The sequence below is a fragment of the Pseudopipra pipra genome, chromosome 5 (assembly GCF_036250125.1).
Source record: "Pseudopipra pipra isolate bDixPip1 chromosome 5, bDixPip1.hap1, whole genome shotgun sequence".
NCBI lineage: Eukaryota > Metazoa > Chordata > Aves > Passeriformes > Pipridae > Pseudopipra > Pseudopipra pipra.
In genome coordinates, this window is record NC_087553.1 from 44,839,691 (window position 1) to 44,855,113 (window position 15,423).

A 15,423-nucleotide genomic window follows, 5' to 3' on the forward strand; every position below is an offset into this window, starting at 1 on the left:
GGTCAAAATGCACAAACATACATTCAGGACTTCACTTCCTCTCTCTGGTCTGTCAGAACTTTAACTGCCAGACCTACCATTCTATTCTCTTTGCTCCTATTCAGGTTAGGAGTGTTTTTGTGGAGAGGTATTTTCTGTCTGTGTACAAAACTAAAATAAATTATAGAGACGAATAATCTCAAACATGATTATTTTTACTTATCAGTAATCATAAAAATGAGGCCATACCTCATTTCTAGTAAAGTGTTGGGAGTAACCACTTCTGAAGTTTAATCTCAAGGAGATTCTCAAGGGAGAAAAAAAAAACAAAAACCCTCTCCAAAGCTTGGCAAAAAAAACCCCACCCTGAAACAATGCTTATTTCATTGATAAAATAAATGTTGCAAATATTTTATAATGAATGAATGTAAATATTCCAACAATTTACAAAACAATACTTTCTGTAGTGAAAGCAGTGAATCCACAAAGCAAGACTTCGAAGATTGCCTTTAAACGCAAGAACTTCAACTCATTTCAGCAAGCCAAATGCAGGTGTGGTGATTAACTTCAAAAAACCATATTCACCCCTCCATAGTGACCAAGAATAAAGTGCAGAACAGTACTGATATTTTTACAAGACTATCCAGCAAACCATGGTTGTTTTCAGAACAGTTAATCCTTAAGGGAAGAAACAGTGAGCAGAAGTTCTTTCCTCACTGCATATTATCAAGCTACAAATTTTAAATTCCACTATTGTCACTGATATTGAAGAGGTATGTAAACTGTTAGAACTTTAGTCTGCGAAGAACAGAAAGCATAATTTTCTGAATATTTTAAATACTATGCAAGAGGTATTGACCGAGTTCACATTTTCAGCCACGTTATTTCACAGTATTAGTCAGAATCACAGTCAGAATAAACATAAAAAGAACACCACAACATACCTGTGTGACCATGCTTTGTATATACGTGGTTGGATGCTGCTGCTTTTGTTGAACAGCACTTTCTATTGCTACTTTCGCTACAGTGCTTGGATCCGCTCCAGCTGGCACAGCAACCATAGTTGCACTGCAACCAGCATTGTTGGGGTCACTGATTGTAACAATTCTAACTCCTACTTTATTTGGAATTCCTGGAACAGTTTCCCTGTCATTATCCTCTGCTGGCCTCTTTGCAGTTTTGCATTCTGCTGTGCCATTAGTAGACCGAACTTCGGAGGACAGGGTAGACTGGGACACTCTAGGTCCTGAGTGTGGAACTGCTATGATTTGATGCCCCTGTATAACAGAGGCTGTAGATTGTGGTGAGACAACTACACTTGGGCGTTGCTGAGGCACATCTGAATTCAAACTTGAAGCTAGAGGTCCATTAGGTAAATCAGTGTTGGTACCACTAAGTTGCTGGGTTAACAGTTTCGCAGCCTCCTGTGTACCGCTTACAATAGGTGAACTACTCAAAGTGAATACAGGCCCGTTAGAAATTCTTTCCCCTTGATCACCTTTGGCAGTATCTTGCTGCGTGGCATCCAAATTCCCTTGTTGTTCCACTGAAGATATCTCACCATTTCCTACATGATTGGAAGTTTTGTGATTTGGAATGTTTTTGCTCAAATGAGTACAATCTCCTTTATCAAAATCACAGATTCCATTAACTAGGGGCTTCTTCAAATCACTTTTAATTTCCTGTGTGTCCGTTTGTTCAAAGTTCTGCTTTCCAGGAGCTCCGTTCTCACCCATTTCTAATGATGGCCCATTACTGACTTGTGAGCACTGATTGGCCTCATTCTGTGTTTTCCCTGAGTTAGAAGGAGGTAGACTGGAGTCACTATACTTTCTCCCATTTAAAAGACTTCCCACCTGCATTTCATTTTCTTTTGCATCCCCATTGCTGGTGTTTGCAGCTCCTCTTCGGCAGGAAGGATTCTCCATTACTTCAATTTTACGTTCATGAATGTGTAAACCTGTTGCTTCCTTTGCTTCTTCCTCCTTTTGGCAAATTATTTTATCACCTTTGAATGGGGGAGCAGCAGTACACGGTGATTGTCCAGCTGAAGGTGCTTGAGTAGCTGGAAGTGTTTGCACCTGTAGCCCAACTCCTGTCTGTGCTCCACTCACTGCAATTCCTGCTGGAGCAATGATTTGAGTTGTGTTTCCCTGACTCACAGTTGCAGTAGCAAAACTCGTATTTGGCACAACTGTTATCGTAACCTGGTTGCCAGTAGTCCCTTGGAAAATAGTTGCTGGGCTGTTTGAGATCAACTGGCCTGGCAATATCTGTAAATTAGAAATGGGTACTGTTTGCATGGCCCCTTGGGGTGGGATCGCACCCGGGACCAGCTGAACATTTTGCTGTCCAACTAGCAGCTGTTGAGCTGCAGACTGTCCTTGAACTCCAAAGCCTGGTGCCTGGTTATTGGCCATCTGATAAACCACCTGAGGGCTAGGAGCTCTTGCATTGTTAGGTGGAGGAATCTGTGGAGCTGGGAGTATAAGTTTCCCCCCTGGAGTTGAGGGGCCTCTTTTCGGAAGAAGCAGTTGTTTTATCAGGCTAGACTCACCAGAGTTGGGCTGGCCAACTCCTGGATTAGCTTGTTGGGACTGAACCTGCATTTGCATCGGTTGTTGTACCTGTACCTGCTGCTGCGACGATGCTGGTGAATGTTGCTGCTGCTGCTGCCTCTTTACAGAAAGCATCTGGCTAACAGTAGGAGGGGGTCCTTGTGACTGAGGAGTGGTAGATGAAGATGACATAACTGTAGGGACTTGATTATTTGCAACTGGACCTGGGGATGGTGAAGATGATGGAGTAATGCTTGGCTGTCCAGCCAACTGGACAGTCTGACCAGCAGGAATAGAAGCTGGATTAGCAAGCACAATTTGATGAATGGCTGGTGCATATGTCTGACCTTGCTGAGCTGGCTGGCTTACGATCACTACACTTTGCTGGGACGGTGGCGGAGGCTGCTGCTGTGGCTGCTGTACAGCAGATGAACCTTGCTGAGACGGCAGAGGTTTTGGTGCAATATTCTGAAACCCTACTCTAGATGTTGGTGGGTTTTGGACACCTGCGATTGTAACTACCTGCCCAGCTGCTACTTGGAAATTTTGAACTGTGGTGGCAGAAACAATGTTAGATGCAGAGGTTGTGACGTACTGCTGTGGTGCTATGATGACTGTATCTTGTTGCTGGTTACCCGCAGAAGACTGCTGAGATGACGTTTGCCCAGGCTGTGATGATGTGCTGATTAGCTGCTGACCCTGTGAAACTGCTGAACTGCATGCTGGTAGGTTTTGTACTCTGCCAAATATATGACCCTGAGGTACAGCTTGCTGAATTACCGTAACAGGAGTGCCTGAAGGTATCTGTCCTGGTACCACTGCGTGCAGTGGAGACTGTTGTTGAATTACAGGTTGGTGGTGAAGCAACGTCTGAGAACCCACAACAGTAACAGACGGCTGTTGACCTGTAGTGCTCTGATTTTGATTAGAAGCTCCTCCCACAGCAATAGTAACAGGAACTGCAGACTGAGGAACAGAGCTCTGTATTACTGCAGCCTTCACTACTTCACAGGATATTGGACCTTTATTCTGAATAACAGTCATTGGAGCATTTTGTTGTGTATGAATAGAAGGATTTTGTGGAATTCTAGAAACAGTCTGTGCCACAGTATGAACACCTTGAATTGGAAAAGACATCTGTGTTGCTGTCAAAGTTGAAGACTGGTTAATAGGGGTCCTCTGATAGTGATTTCCTACACTTGGTAGCCCATGCGGAATTCCTGTTGAAATAAAACACAGTAGAAGTTTCAAAGCAGAAATTACTTCAAAACACATTAACATAACAAATTTTTAAAAATCCAAGGCTTGAAATTGCAATTCTCTATGAAGCAGTTTGTCTTCTCAGCTATACTGCATCTGAGTTAATGATGCAGCAACAATGGCTTGTCTGCTGACTGCCAAGTTTATGGGTTACACATCAAACACTAGAACAGTATGCAAGTACATACTGCAATACTATTCCCAACATTACTGAATAAACTCAATCAAAACATGGGGCACCAGCTTCCAACACTTTCAAACTATTTTCAAAATCTTTTGGCTTTTATTATGGTTTAATTAAATACTTTATATATATTAATTTAAAAACCTGCTGGCAAAGGAGACGAAGACACATCAGGAACTGAATCAACCCGGACAACTGGGGTAGACGACGTTGGTGGCTGCTGATAGTACATCTGAATGGGAAGTGGTATAGCTCTCCTTTTCACTCCTACCACGTGTATATGTGCTTGACCATTGTTACTTGGATCTTCTACTCTCTTCACTGTATGATTTGGAAAGACAGTTCTGCCAAACACAACATAAATCTCTGTTAATAAATAATAACTCAACTCTCCTGCAATGTTTTTGTTTTGGTTAACTGGTCTTGTGTGCACAGTAACTGCTACATTACGTACAAGTAAGCCTGCATCTTTGCAACCCAGCAGGATTTTCCAATAGCATGTAAGTATTCATAACTGAGGACTAGCAGGTTCACCAGATGGCCAAGATTTCATACAAGCTAAGTGAACAAAACCTAAAAAAACTGCTTTGGAAGAAGACTATATGCAGAGAAGAAACCCTATCAAAGGTTCTGAAACAGAAGGAAACAAAATTAAATGAACTCCAAACATTTCTTTCAACTAAAATTCCAAAACTGAATGCCTTACAACTCAGATCTTTTCTCAAAGAAATCTAAAGCTACAGCTTAGTATTGAGCCCATACAATTGATTCTTTATTGCTGCATGAATTCTTGTCTTACCGCAGGCATTTATAAAATCCAGTTGATGTTAGGATTCCACCTCGAGCTAATTTACTACAAGTAGAGAGGTATTCAGAATACATTTCTGCTCGAGAGACTGAGCAATCAAGGTTCACCTCAAAATGGGCATTCAACCTGAGGATGAAAAAATAAACTATGAAGCAAAATACAAAAAGAAAATAAAGCGAAATACTTTTAAAGGGTTGCCAAAACACTTCTGTCTCTATCACAGAGACTTTTGAGATCTGACATAGAAAACAGCATTTTAGTATATTATTTTGTCAAATGTCTGTTCCTCACTTTCTCCTTCTCACTGCTTATGAATAAGGACCCCTAGTACACGCGGTCAGTTTTACATGCAACATCTTATTTACATACTTATATACATATTATTTATGCAAAATAGTCTTGACATATGCCTTTTTAATGTATACTCAGAAACAAAACCAAAAAATAATGCATTGTTTGGCGACGTCTCCTCCCCACAGCTCTATTCTTATTCCTTAATGATTCTACTTCAGCAAAAGATGGACTGAGAGCTAGCTAATTCCTCACCAGAAATTTTTATAGAAAGTCAATGTTTGTAAAGGAAAGAAAGTATTGATATCTCCTACAGGCTCTCCACAAAGCCACAGACCATCTAATCTCTGACCAGGAAGCTGTGAGAGAAAGAAATATTTTCTGTCAGTTTTTATTTCTCTCAGATCCATTATTCCAACCCAAAGGCATAGGAACAGTTCCTCCCCAGCAGCAAATGAAGGCAAGTGACAACTTTCACTCAGTGCTCAAATACTGGCATCAGAATATAGGCTCAGATAGAATAAAAAAAATTTCTTAGTTGTCAGCATCTATTATATGGTGCTAACACTTTGGAAAACTACACTGCATTCTCCTTTGCAGAGCCCTGCACTCCCAATATAACTAGATAAAAGAGCATATGATTACAATCTTGAAATTGTGTTTTCGCTAAAGAGTAAGTGTAGTGCCATTTCTCTTGCAGTTGAGTCATAGTTTCACTATTAAAAAATCGAGGTTACACTGTATTAATAGAAAGTTAAGGTATTAATTAAATATGGCATATCAGAGAAGTGACTGCCCAGTTGGGTATGTCATATTAGGCTGACACACTATCACTGGTATCAGCAAACTGGAGATATTCAGGACTTACAATGGTGAAATGGGATCTGTGATTAGCACTTTACTGTCACACGCACTTACAAGTCCTACTGAAGCTAAGCTGGCTAATAATACATACAGGAAGGTCAGCTTAACTAATTTGCCTTTCTGCTGCTTTCAAGAGATAGTAACTAGATTCTACTGCTATGATTTACTCATTTTCCCATTTCTCTCAAGAGAAAGTAATGACTAAAACATACCATGAAAATTTACATGAATCTAAGACACTCCATATTAGCATCGATGAAAACGCTTTAAAAGCTACTCGGCTCTCAATTTGCCTTTTTTTTTTGGCAGCACAGATAGTATTTAAATTGAATTTTCAGGGCTATATGTCAATTTTTATTTTCCACTACCTCATATCTACATATGACTAACCAGGAGAAAATCAAGTACAACACAGTAATATTCAACACTGACAGGTGCAGAAGCACACAGGATCAGAAACAATGGAGACATTCCAAATCTTCCTGATACCATGCTCTATGGTTTGTTTCAGTATTTTCTGTCACTTGATGGTAGCACACAGTTGCAGCACAGTACCTAACCATATTTAACAGCCAAACTTTCTATTTTACACTTCATATAAAGTACAAATTTCAGCTGGCCTACAACTGTATTACTTAAAACTAGATGTCTAGTGTTCTCTAGAATCTCTTCTAGAGATTCTTCTAGAGAAGGTGGCACCAGAAGGTAATTTGTAACCTTACCAGAAACTTGGTGGGAGAAGGCAATTTGTTTTACTACTGGGGGAATATCCCACTCCATTAACTAAAGCGGCAACCTAGGAAACTAGCTTTGGCTCGAGGCCAACTTACAGCTTGCTAATTTGAGCTGCAGACAGTCTAACTCCAGGTACCCCTGTTTAAATGTCTAAATGTGAAATTTCTCAATCTTTCACAGCAGTGCACATTAATAACACTTTGCAGTGTGCAAAAAGAAGCATGAGAACATCAGTTGGCAACAAGAATCTGCAACATTTCCTCCAGAGCTCTGCTGGCAGTATAACTAAATCATAACCTAAATATATAAACCATAACCTAAATCACTAGGCTTTGTAAATCCTACCCACTGTATCTTGAAGGCCCTTGCCTGCTCAGTAAGACAAAAGATGAATGTAAGAGCTGTGAAGCAGCCGAGGCGAAAGGGCCCATCAGGAACCGATTAATACAAATATTTAGGATGTGAGTAGAATTACATAAGACAATTAGTTCAGAAAGATCACTCTCAGTCCACAGGAGAACCAAAGGAGGGATAGTTTCTCTCTCAATATCTGACAACAGTATCAGTTGAAAACAAGAGAATTTGGATGGAAAAGACTTTAATCTTCCTTAACCTGCTCAAGGTTCGCAGATTTTTGCAGAGCCTAGCTTCAGAATTGGATAATTACTCTTATATCGGTGCAGTAATACAGCAACATATTATCAGACAAAAACACTTGTGAAACAGGTAACACTGCCTGAAAATTTAAAAAATACATAAAATCAAGATGAGAGTTAAAAATCAAATTTTAAGCACCAAAAGTCAAAGACTGAATATTCTGGTTGAGTTTTGTCTTTCATACTTCTTCAAAGCAATGAGAGAATGGTTTTATCTTATACTTTTCAGAAAAATTAGTCTAACAGTAAATAGAAGCAAACTAGAAAATTCTGTGACACACGAATACAGAATTTTTCTTTGTTTTTCTTTTTCATTAAAGTATTTGAATAGAACTATACACTTACCACTGACATGCAAATTTCTCACTGTCTATTTCTACTATTCCTGGTGGTGGAGCAACATGTGGTGCTGTCCTAGAAGCTGTAGAGAATGTGGGGAAGAAAAAAACAAACTTGATGAAATGCTTTTTTTATTCTTGAATGAAGCACTTCATGACTTCCACTGGTACAGTTTCTCCTGTGTCTGTCAGCAAGGATACATCCAGCTAAGGCAAGTCACAAAGGCGCCCTAAGCAGACTACAGATCTGCCCCACGGTTTACCGAAGTGAAGCCAGGCACGCCAGTGCCACAGTCACTGAAGACTATCAAGAGGTGTGCACCTCGTGAACAACTGCCTTCAGATTCATGACCACGATCTCAATACTTTAAGAGGACTGAGCATGATTTTAAAGTGGGACAGTACTCCACCAAAACAGGCACAAATACACAGCAATTATTTTTCCAGTTCCTAAGTGGATGCAAATACAATGCAAAGGATGTTGTTGCAATGTTACATCAGTTCCTCCAACTCACTCTTGTTCACCCCCTTAGTTACACTCTTTTCCAATCACTTTTGCTGTGGTATCTGCATCTGTTCTGGAAACTGCACTTAGACATGCAAGCCAGTGTCTGTTGCAATGGTTCTTTCTCACTAACTTCCTAACAAGTGTCACGATTTGGTTTACATAACAAGAAGCCACTAGCAGCTTCAACAGAGGCATCATTTGAAGTGTCTATCTCGTCTCTGCAATTCTATCAAATACTGGATGTTACTGCCCAATAATAGGGTAAAACACAATATAAAATGAACCTTCAATTCTCTGCAAACTGTGGGAACAGTCTAGAATGGATACTTTTTCTTTCCACTCAGTAAGTTAAAATAAGGAATGTACATAACTTTCAGAAATTTTCAGATTAGCAATTGAAAAATATAAAGATTCTTTCAAAGCTTGTTTCACAACAGCTTTGGCTGACATAGGTTTATATTTGCTTTGTGAACAAATGTTTGAAAAAGATACCATATGTTATGCATAATGCTACATTTACTTATGTAAATTAATCCAAAATCTAGAGAAGACAAAAATTATACATGCCATACAGGAAATTTTGTAGAAGAATATGTTCTTTTGCTGTGATACTAACCTGGGACACCTGTTGCATGGGCCTGTGAAGAACCATGATCCATTACCTGTGGTCTAACATCAAGTATTCCTTGCTGGGTAACACACTGATGTTCAATGAGTTTTACAGCAGTAAGTGCATCAGGTCCAAACATCTGGATGTCCATAGAAACCAGACATACTAATGTATCTGAAGTATTAAATGTAAAACCAACAATAATATTAGAACAAGATGAACGCTGTTGAGACATACTGATTTGCTTTAAAATTGCCATGTGTTGAAAGAAAACAAGTCCCTGCACGCTTCTGTAGATTTTTCTTTTTAACACACTTTATGGTACAAAAAAATACTCCAGAATTTTTAGCTTCCCTAGTTTTAGCACCATCAAAATCTTGAGGACACAAAAAATAAATTTAATAAATTCCATCCCCAAGCTGCACACAGACACATGCAAGCCACATTTTTAACTACTGAACATGACATTCTTAAGTCTTCCTTCCTATATAAGGGAGAGTAACAATAGATTTTGCTTCTCCCTTACCTATGCTCTTCTCTACTTTAGCAATCTTTGAGCAAGCCACTTCTCCCATTTCTGTGAGCATGTATAGCACCTCAAGTGCTGAGATTACAAGCAGCACATCTGGTAGCGTGAGATGACATATGATCTCTTTGTAGGATTCTTGATCCACATATTCACAAATTAGGACACCATTATCTTCAGCCTTACAAAGATTTGCCAAGATTTCCATGCCTGAAGAAAAAATACAAAATAGTTTTAAACAGCAATAATTACAATTCTAATGAAACGACAAGAATAGCTAGAGTTCTTACCTCTCATTTTTAAAAATCTATCCCTTGACATGAGGCATTTTGTAACTGTGTGAAACATTAGATGAGTAGTTTTGAAATCAACAGGATCCAAAAGAAGCTAATGAGAAAGAAAAAAAATTACTAACACTATCCATATAGTGCTAATGGCCAAATCCTTAACTTGCATATCAAAATATTCCTGTCTAAATGCAGCACATATAAATTAAATTTGTGTTCATAAAAACAGAACCCTGTCAGCTTTTGATTGTTGCTAGCATTTTGACCCCCCTCCTCCTTTTCTGCTCTGAAGCAGTAGTCTAATTTACACTTTCCAGTGCTCAGAATAAGGAAAATAACTTTATTCTCGGGCAGTCAACAGTAAACACAATGTATTTTAATATCCAACAAAGACCAAAACTTGAGTAAGAACAAATATTCCTTCCCAAGTGCTATCACAGTCATTCATTCTATTTCTATCTAGTTCTGCTTCTCAATTAGAGCTCTCAGACATAAGTAACATTCTTTCTTATTTAGAAGCAGCTGGGCACATGGTAAATAAAAACACCATCTTTTTTCCAAAATACAGCAGTGAACCAATACTTCCAGTCTCATTCTCTGATAGTACCCATTTTACTTAAATTCATACGTTATATTTCAAAATATAAGGACTATCCGAACATATATAAAATACCTATAAAATCCATATAATTTATCTGCAAAATAACATGACATACTGAAATAGTGTATTTTATAACATTCAAACCTCTCTGAAAAGAAAAAGATGCCTCATGTGATCCTGGCAGTATATCCAGTGGTATATGACTAGCTTACACAAAGTACAGTACACGGGGCATAAATAAAACTCTCTACAGCCCTCTGACACATAAGTTGTATTTTAGTTTTGGTTCTTGTTTTAAAATTGCTATTTACAAATTCAGATACTAATTTATTTCCTTTTGCATCCAATGATAAAGGAAAAAAAAATCATTTAATTAACACTGAAGTAATGCTTTTATCAAATTATATTGGAACTGTTCTGTTTCAAAGCACGTTACCTCTGCTGCAATATTTCCCAGCGTGTCCAGCCCCAACTGCCGTAGAGAAATAAAGTGACTATGAGCAGAGAGTAGCAGGAACCGAAGACAAGTACGATTAGCTGCCAAAAGTTTAACATTTCCCTCTTCAAAAGAAAGATTTCGTAAAATCACTGCGATCTGGAGTACCCGCTGCCCTTCAATATCGTTAATGCCCAATTTGCGAGGTGGATGAAATAAGGATTCCCAAATCCATTCTTCCGATGGAATATCTACAAAGTAAACCAATAAATTTTAGTCCTTCCTTTGTTGTATTTACCAACAGGTATGTATTAAGATAATCAAGATGTCTCACCTTGAGATTTGCTTCTGTCAGAAATTAGATCACGAACTTCAATATCCTCGACAATATCCTTCCAAAACTGAAGAAAGAATTAAAAATACTTAATTTCTAGGGGATATTTCTTTAAATAATAATTATTTTTATGTCCATTACATTAAAATATTGAAATCATATTAAAGTAATTGTTCTTTAAAAATTTCCTAGTACCTTGATTCATCTGATAGTAATCAGAGGCAGTGATACACAATATGTTCAGTATTTTACATTAAGAAACTCTTCCCTTCAAGCACCAGAAGTATGTGTTCATGATCAACCAACACTACCCACAGAAGTGCTTTGCTGAAGCACATACTGAAACTTTATGGACAGCTTTCCATAAACAATTAGAAATACAGTAATTTTAAGTAGGATAAAAGTACAGTTCATCCTCCTTTACCTCCTACAAACGGTGAACTCCTAAAGCAGAAGAAGGTGACTCCTCTCAATTTTAGTAGATATTAGACTCCTACTAGAAGTTTCTTTCTGGAAAGACTTTTTTAAGTGCTACTGTATTGCACATCATCATAGAACAATGAAAAGAGAGAAACAACCACCACCATCATGAAAAATGCTTACAAATATAACCAAAGCAGAATGCCTCAGCACACTGGAATTCAAATTACTTTAGAAATTATATGGCCTGATCTGCAATGGTTGTTTGTTGCCAGTCCTGCTGAAATTCAAGAATTAATCAAGGGATTAAAGTTTGCAAGCTAATAAAAATACACATTGTGAGGTATAATAATATAAAAATATACAAAGATACGTGCATTCTAGTGTGTATAGAAGAAAAAAAAAACACCTTCCGTTGACTAATAAAAATTTGACCATCTTTTTTACTCACTAAAGAAATACAGCTCCTCTTTTGGTTGTAATCACAGAATAAAACCACTAATAAATCTGGATAAAAAGGGAAGGAAGTACAACCAGCTGAACAGCAGGAGAAATTTTGCTATGCAAACATAATTACTAAATTACAGCACTCATACCAAGCTTGACACTACTATTTTCTTGAAAAATACAATTGGAATTTCCTTCTAAATTGGAAGGAAAAGAATTTTACTTTCCACTGCAATGTTGCTAAATGGTGTCCAAGTACTGTTTAGTAAAGACTTGAACAGAAAGGATTATTACCTTGTTTTAGCAAAGACAAGAACAGCCTGAAAGAAGTCTAACTCCTTACTGTTTGTTACAAAAAGATTTTTTTAATTAATACTGAGGCTCTCGTGAAGAGCCAGAAGACCAAGGCATGCAGAATGAACTTCATTTTAAGTGGTCTTTACTATTAGAGAAGGATATTATTTGAGGAAGAGGCTTCAGCTTTTTATTTTAAAAAGCACATAGAAATATTTGTCTGGAAACATACCAGTCAGTACTTTTCTTTAGGATGTCCCTTTTGGAAAATCAATGAACACAGTAAGCCTTCACATTTCACTGCCACTTAACAGAAAAACCTCAAACGCTATTTTACAGATTAGTTTTTTAATCAGTTAAGGATTAAAAAAATAAATGAATATTGAACAGATATATTGGAAGTCTTCAACTTGAATCTCTTTGAAAGAGGCCAAAGTCAATCACAATACACTGTTAAAACTGCTGTCACACATCAGAACAGCATCATTACATTTTGCCAGTTAAATCCTTCAATAATTCACATTTTGCCACCTAAGTGTATAGTTTAAAATTAAACATTAAAAACTTCTGGCAACATAAAGTCATAAAAAGAAGGAAATTTTTCTATCCAGAAAGCAAATCACCCTGGACATGTTCTCAAAGGGGTGGAAAATGAGGATTAAATTCTTTCTGCAGATGAAGATGCTACAGACACTGCTAAAGATAAAGCCTCCAAATGCTATGGCTAAAGATGAAGACAGGAATACATTGTTGGAAAACTGTACATCTCACCTAAAACTTGAAGAATAAACAGATCCATGACAGTTGCTTGAACAACTGAGAAAGTCTCCCCTTCATAAAGAAGCAGTCTGTCAAACAGTGCTAGTTGTCAACTCAGATGAGATTACCTTTTTCAGAACATAGCTCCTTTCTGTAAGTTAAAATGATACACACCAAGGCACCAAATAAAGTGTACTCAGACATAACCGTTATTCTTCAAATTGCTTTATTATACAGTTGTGCTGCGAGCATAAGATGCTAACCTCTCCAAGCAGAGTATTTTTGCCTCAGGACTATCTACAGCATACAAACAAACCCTGTCACCTACACAAAGCGCACCAGAACTGTGCGTCCCCCACAGCCTCGGTTCTTCTGAGTCCTAGAGATCTGGAAAGGCTCTTAAATCTCTAAGGAAGAGAATCTGCGGGATAGGACACGAATACACAGACAATATGATTTCAAAAATAACAATTTAAGACAGTATTTTTTTTCCTCTCAACTGTTTATTTCTACATACAGAAGCACTGTGAATGATAATGCTCAGCAAGAACACTGCTTTACCTGCAGAAGTGTCCCAGAGTTTTTTGCTTCCTCAAAACTGTAGGTTTGTATTCTCAAAGCCAGCATCTGTCACTGGTGTTTCAGCAACCACGAAATACCTACTGAAGCACCAAACCAGGCTTCCTGTGAGCACTTTGGAGATTAAAATTTTGAACATCCTGCAAAAGCTCCAGCATTATCACCAAAGAACTGAGAAATATTATCCTACATCCTCCACTGAACAACCAGTAACTTAAATACCTTATTGGTAAGTAATGTGTTCAGAATTCCAAGCAGCTAAGAGACAAACTATTTTGTGTGGCATTTAATGCACATATTTCAGAGATGGGCTGCTAACTATAAAGGGGGTAGGATTTCCCAGGACTTTAGCCATTGCAACAATGAATGTACAGATAGAAGCCTGATATGCGTGTATCGCTGTACTGAGCTTCAGAATACTCAAAAGCCTTACCAGAGATGGCTGAGGTGAGTTCCCAGCCACAGAAAGTGGCACCTGTCTGCAATTATTATAACAACGTAGAACAGCTTTCCCTTTGATTCCAACAAGCTATCTTCTAGCAGGCACAATTACATATGAGAGTTAAATAACTCCCTCAGAAAAGTTGCTGTTCCATTCAGCCAATGACAAAACTGCTTGAAGCAATACTCTTGTGCACAGCACATACAGTCATGCAGGGAATTTTAAAAAGTGCAGTCAGCCTGGCCTATGACAATCAAAGTCTCAGTCAAATTATCAGGCATAAAATTAGGTCGTCCAAACACTAAACAAAAATATAAAACAATAATTGAGAGATGCTATGACAAACAGATTTCAGTTGACACCTACACAGACAATAATGCAGAATTAAAACTGAATATGAATTCTTCATCTTTCACTCAGACAACGGACATCAAGAAACCCAAAGTAGATTCCAGGATTTTCAGGAAGGTAAATAATACTTTCCATTCCCTAACTGGTTACAAATTCCCTTGCAACACAGTAGGGAAAAACCACCAATAAAAAAAGAATTGCACCTTGTTCTAAAAGTTACCCTCTGTGATTCTGGTGAAGTACAGTTTCTGTATCTCAGAACTATCCTCACACTACAATGATCTCCATCTTGTCATTCTGCACATTCTAAGGGTGTTCAGGTGTCTTAAGCTAAGAGTGAGTCTGCAGTCTCTATTCCTTTCAAGAGCTGGCCTGAATCACTGTCTTGTTTGCATTTAAGCAGACTGCTTTGACTGCTCTCAGCCCACTCAAAAATTGGTTTCTGCCTAAGTGGGAAAGATCCCCAAAAAGGATGGGGGTGGACAGCAAATGACAAGGCGGAAAACAGAACTAAATAACTTACATACAATGTTCTTGGCCTATGTGTTACATGGGAACAAGGCAAAACACGACAATTTATTTTTTTTGCCCAGAGGGAAGGCAGAAGTGGAAAATGATTAGTCAAGTTAAGCTTTCTGGGCATTGTTTTGAAAAATACAAAGCACAAAGGCAAGAAAAAATCAGTTTAGCATCACAAGCAGTTATTTATTCCCTACTAGAAGGACAATCTGATACTACATATCAAAAAAAATAAACAAGACAGGATGAAAAAGTCAAGGTCTTTATGAATAGTTATTCCTACATATACATATTTATATCATGGTAACACATTGGTAATAGAAACATAAAGCTAAAACGTGGAAGCAACCAAATAATGCTTGACCACATGACATCCACATGCTAAGAGATGGCGGACAAAGGTAAAGAACTCGATTCCCATTCACAATCTGATTACTGTCAGTAGCCAAATTCCTTTGGAAAAAAGATGCAAAGGATTATACAGAATTCACTGGAAATCAGATCAACCAAATTACTGTCCATAAAAACAATGGACATTTGAGTTCACAAAACATACAATGTAGCGACAGTATGACTACTTATTGTCCAAGAAAAATACAAGAGCAACTGGAGTCAAGTCAGCTTGACAGATCACTGT

The 15,423-nt window shown here is 38.0% G+C and overlaps 1 protein-coding gene across 1 annotated transcript in view; it reads right to left on the reverse strand.

The window, feature by feature from the left end:
• The window catches only part of ARID2 (AT-rich interaction domain 2), a 101,061-nt gene that overhangs the window by 21,376 nt on the left and 64,262 nt on the right, over positions 1-15,423 (reverse strand). The window contains exons 7-15 of the mRNA XM_064655846.1: positions 10,976-11,042; positions 10,642-10,892; positions 9,608-9,704; positions 9,318-9,527; positions 8,798-8,965; positions 7,681-7,756; positions 4,781-4,915; positions 4,126-4,325; positions 924-3,757 (exon numbers count right to left, since the gene is read on the reverse strand). Coding sequence (XP_064511916.1) covers positions 924-3,757; positions 4,126-4,325; positions 4,781-4,915; positions 7,681-7,756; positions 8,798-8,965; positions 9,318-9,527; positions 9,608-9,704; positions 10,642-10,892; positions 10,976-11,042 — 4,038 coding nt within the window. The remainder of the gene's footprint in view (positions 1-923; positions 3,758-4,125; positions 4,326-4,780; positions 4,916-7,680; positions 7,757-8,797; positions 8,966-9,317; positions 9,528-9,607; positions 9,705-10,641; positions 10,893-10,975; positions 11,043-15,423) is intronic.